At 50.5% G+C, this 3523-nt stretch overlaps 1 protein-coding gene across 7 annotated transcripts in view; it reads left to right on the top strand.

Annotated features, from left to right (window-relative positions):
• Window positions 1-3523, top strand: part of Wars1 (tryptophanyl-tRNA synthetase 1) — a 30000-nt gene that overhangs the window by 25219 nt on the left and 1258 nt on the right. For all 7 annotated transcript variants that reach the window (XM_048799339.1, XM_015495655.2, XM_048799337.1 and 4 more), the window contains one exon: window positions 2719-2859. In XM_048799339.1, the coding sequence (XP_048655296.1) occupies window positions 2719-2859 (141 nt within the window). The remainder of the gene's footprint in view (window positions 1-2718; window positions 2860-3523) is intronic.

Below are 3523 nucleotides of genomic sequence, written 5' to 3'. Positions count from 1 at the left end.
CTTTTCTCTGAGGATCGAACTCAGTGCCTCACATGTGCTAGGCAAGCACTCTATCACTTGGGCTACAACCCCAGCCCCTTTTCCCAACATTTTTTTTTCATGTCTCTCTTCTCTCTCTCTTTTTTTTTTTTGCAGTTGTAGATGGACAAAATGCCTTTATTTTATTTGTTAATTTTTATGTGATGCTGAGGATCATACCCAGTGCCTCACGCATGGCAGGCAAGCATTCTGCCACTGAGCCACGTCCTCCCCAGCCGTTTTTAATTTTTTATTTTAGACAGGGCTTCACTAAGTTACAGAGGCTAGCCTCAAACTTGTGCTCCTCCTGCCTCAGCCTCCTGAGTAGCTGGGACTACAGGTGTGCGCCACTGTGCCCAGCTAAGGCCCCAGTTGTCTGACTTGGTAGTGAACTACAGTGTGGGTGTGACCCCTCACGAGTGCACACTAACATTTCCAGGGCTGTGTCCGTGGGCTGGTAGACTGCAGCAGGGCAATGGGAACCGTATCTGAGGCATGTGATGCAGCCGTCTGAGTCACTGCCAGGCCCTGGCTCTCTGGGAAGTCCCATTCAGGTTCTGGTGACGATGGGGGACTTTTCATCCAAGTTCTTCAGGAAGTGGCCTCTACCAGCCGTCCTCACTTGGAAGCTGGCGTACACAGGCTTTTTCTTTCCCTTTCACTTTTGGCTCAAACTTCCAGAACACGGAGTGCAGAGAGCGAGGGAGATGCCAGCAGAGAAGCCATCGGTTTGTTTTCAAGAGGTTTTTTATGACTGGGCTGGGCTGGGGCTCAGCAGCAGAGTGCTGGCCTCGCATGTGTGGGGCCCTGGATTCGATCCTCAGCACCACATAAATAAAGCCAAGGTATTACATCCACCGACAACTAAAATAAAATATATATATAAAAAAGAAAGAACCAAAAATATTTTTTAAAAAAAGATTTATGACTGGGGAAGTTTTTCATTTGCTTAGAACCAGTAGAGACCCCAGAGACTGGGGCAGTGAGCCCAGGGTCAGGCTTGCTGAGGGTCACCAGGGTCACAAGCAGCCTGCAGGGAAGGTCAGGGTCAGGCCCTCCCTCTCTAAATCTCCATGTTCAACTCAGAGAAGAGAGGGCACCGATTCCAGCCCCTTCAGAGCTGTGCTGGTGGTAGCCAGCTAGTGTCCCTTTTGCAGGTGAGGGAATCAAGGCTCAGAGAGGTTCCTGCAGCTGGGAAGCAGTGGGGCCAGGATCGGAACCCAGGTCCACCCTGTCAAGCCCGGTGATACAGCCTCTCAGGTGACAAGGCACACAGGTGTTCCCTTCCTCTCCAGCACTGAGAGCAGGCCTGGGGGTGGTACCCTCACCAAGCCTTTCTTCAGCAGATGGAAGCCAGCGCCGTTCCATGCCATGCAGCTCTGCTGCACATCAGCCCACAGCTGCCCTGCTCTCAGGCCCAGTTGCAAATCCAGGCACCCATATTTTTGACTAACCGACTGTGAATCAGGTTCCCACAGCCCCCTGCTTGGGCTGGATTAATCTGCTAGATCAGCTCACAGAACTCAGGAAACTGTATCAGATAGTTTATTGCAAAGGACCCAGATGAACAGCCAGGTGAAGAGATGGCGGGGCAGTGTATGGAAGTGGACAGAGCTTCCATGTCCCTCCCCATTGGGCACACTGCTCCCAGGAGCTTCCACATGTCGGCAAATCTCATCCAAAAGTTTTAATTAAATGCAGTCTCTAGCCTCCTCCTCCTCTTCAGCCCATGAAAAGTGGGGCTGAACTTTCCAACTCAGACTTGCTCAGTCCTTGGGACTTTATGGGGGCTCCACCCCAGTCACCTCAAGATACTCTTGAGGTGACTGACCTCAGGCGGATGTGCAAGCAGACCCCTACACATGCCACCGTCAGCCAGCCACAGCTGCTCAGCAGCATCCCTCAGAGGCGGAGACAGGTGGCTGATGATCTCTACCCCTAACAAGCACCACCTATTTCTAAGGAGACCCTAAAAGTATCAACTTGGTTTCATTGACTCTGCCCACCCTTTTCCCCATTAAAAAAAAAAAAAAAAAATGGCATTTATAAGTAATTAGCTTCTCAAATGTTCACTGAAGGAAAGTGGAAAGAATTCTAACTACCCTCTGGGCTTCCCACCACCCACCCCCCGCCCCGGCCCTAATTTCTCCAGGATTATCAGTGATTTTTAAAATACTTTTTGTTAATTTCTGAGTTTTTCTTCAGCACCTAAAACTGCCTGTTTTAAGTGGGGACCTGCCTTCAGGCCCCTCTGTGAGCCTTTCTTTCCTTAGGTCGTGTTCTTGCGCACCCTCTTGTTGTGTCCACCTTGGCAATGGTGCTGCTCTCTGTCACACATGAGGGCACTACCTGGGCCTGAGAGTGGCCGCCCTTTCTGGTCACCCCTTGCTGTGTAGGTGACTTGGTTCATCCTTTCCCTGAAGCCTGGCATCCACAAACTCTCAAGGCCATTTCTCCACATTTCAGCCTGGTCAGTGCTTATGTTCTCTGACCACTATGCTCCTGGGGCTCTGGGAATGGTTGGACAGTATCCTACCTTCCCCCTCACCCCTTCTCCATCCTGACTCCCACTGCCATTTTTTTGTCCTCCCACCATCCATAAACTTCGGCCTTCCTCTGGTGCCAAATCTGAGGGCATTCGGGCCTGTCGTCCACCATGTGAGCCAGGTCTAACCAGCCTCTGTCCTCGTACTGTCACAGGTCAACAAGCATGCATTTTCTGGAGGGAGAGACACTGTGGAGGAGCACAGGCAGTTTGGGGGCAACTGTGACGTGGATGTGTCCTTCATGTACCTGACCTTCTTCCTGGAGGATGATGACAGGCTGGAGCAGATCAGGAAGGTGAGACAGGAGCCTGGATGGTCAGCAGCCGGGTATTCTGGGTGGGTGGAGCTTTCCCAGTTGCCCTGGCTCAGGAGCAATACTCAACAGGAGGGAGGGAGAACTGAGCAGGACTCAAGTTTAGTTCAAAAAAGAAAAATACAAATTGAATTTAGTAACCAATACAGAAAGGTTTCATCCTACCAGCTGTGAGACAAGTATAAGTTAAAACAGGGCCATGCTGCTGTGACTGTGCTTTAGGGTCTGTGAGCCAGTTCCCACATGGCCTCGGCAAACAGGTGGGCTGTGGAGACAGTGAGCCCAAAAGTGTGCAGTCTGCACCTCAGGTTTTGCAGTTCTCAGAGTCTTTACCAAGGAAGTGACCTGGAGTAAGAAAAAGCTTCTCACATCCCGAAGGGGTAATAATAATAGCAAAAAGCTACAGTCTGTCTGACACAGGAAATGTTAAATAAGAATTGTTCAGATGTATTGTTGTGCAGGTGTGGACTAATTAAAAAGTTTTAGTGAAAGAAAAGCTGTGGAAACACGGGGTCTGGTGCTAACAGTGGGCATTCTGGGTGGAGGGCTGCAAGTGACCGACCTCCCTCCCTTCTTTCCTTTTTTTTTTTTTTTTTTTCTCTCCCTCTCCCTCCCTCCCTCCCTCCCTCCCTCTTCCTGTGCTGGG

Source organism: Marmota marmota, unplaced genomic scaffold, assembly GCF_001458135.2.
Source record: "Marmota marmota marmota unplaced genomic scaffold, marMar, whole genome shotgun sequence".
NCBI lineage: Eukaryota > Metazoa > Chordata > Mammalia > Rodentia > Sciuridae > Marmota > Marmota marmota.
The sequence above is the reverse complement of the archived record's forward strand: the minus strand, read 5'-3'. Positions and strand labels throughout refer to the sequence as shown.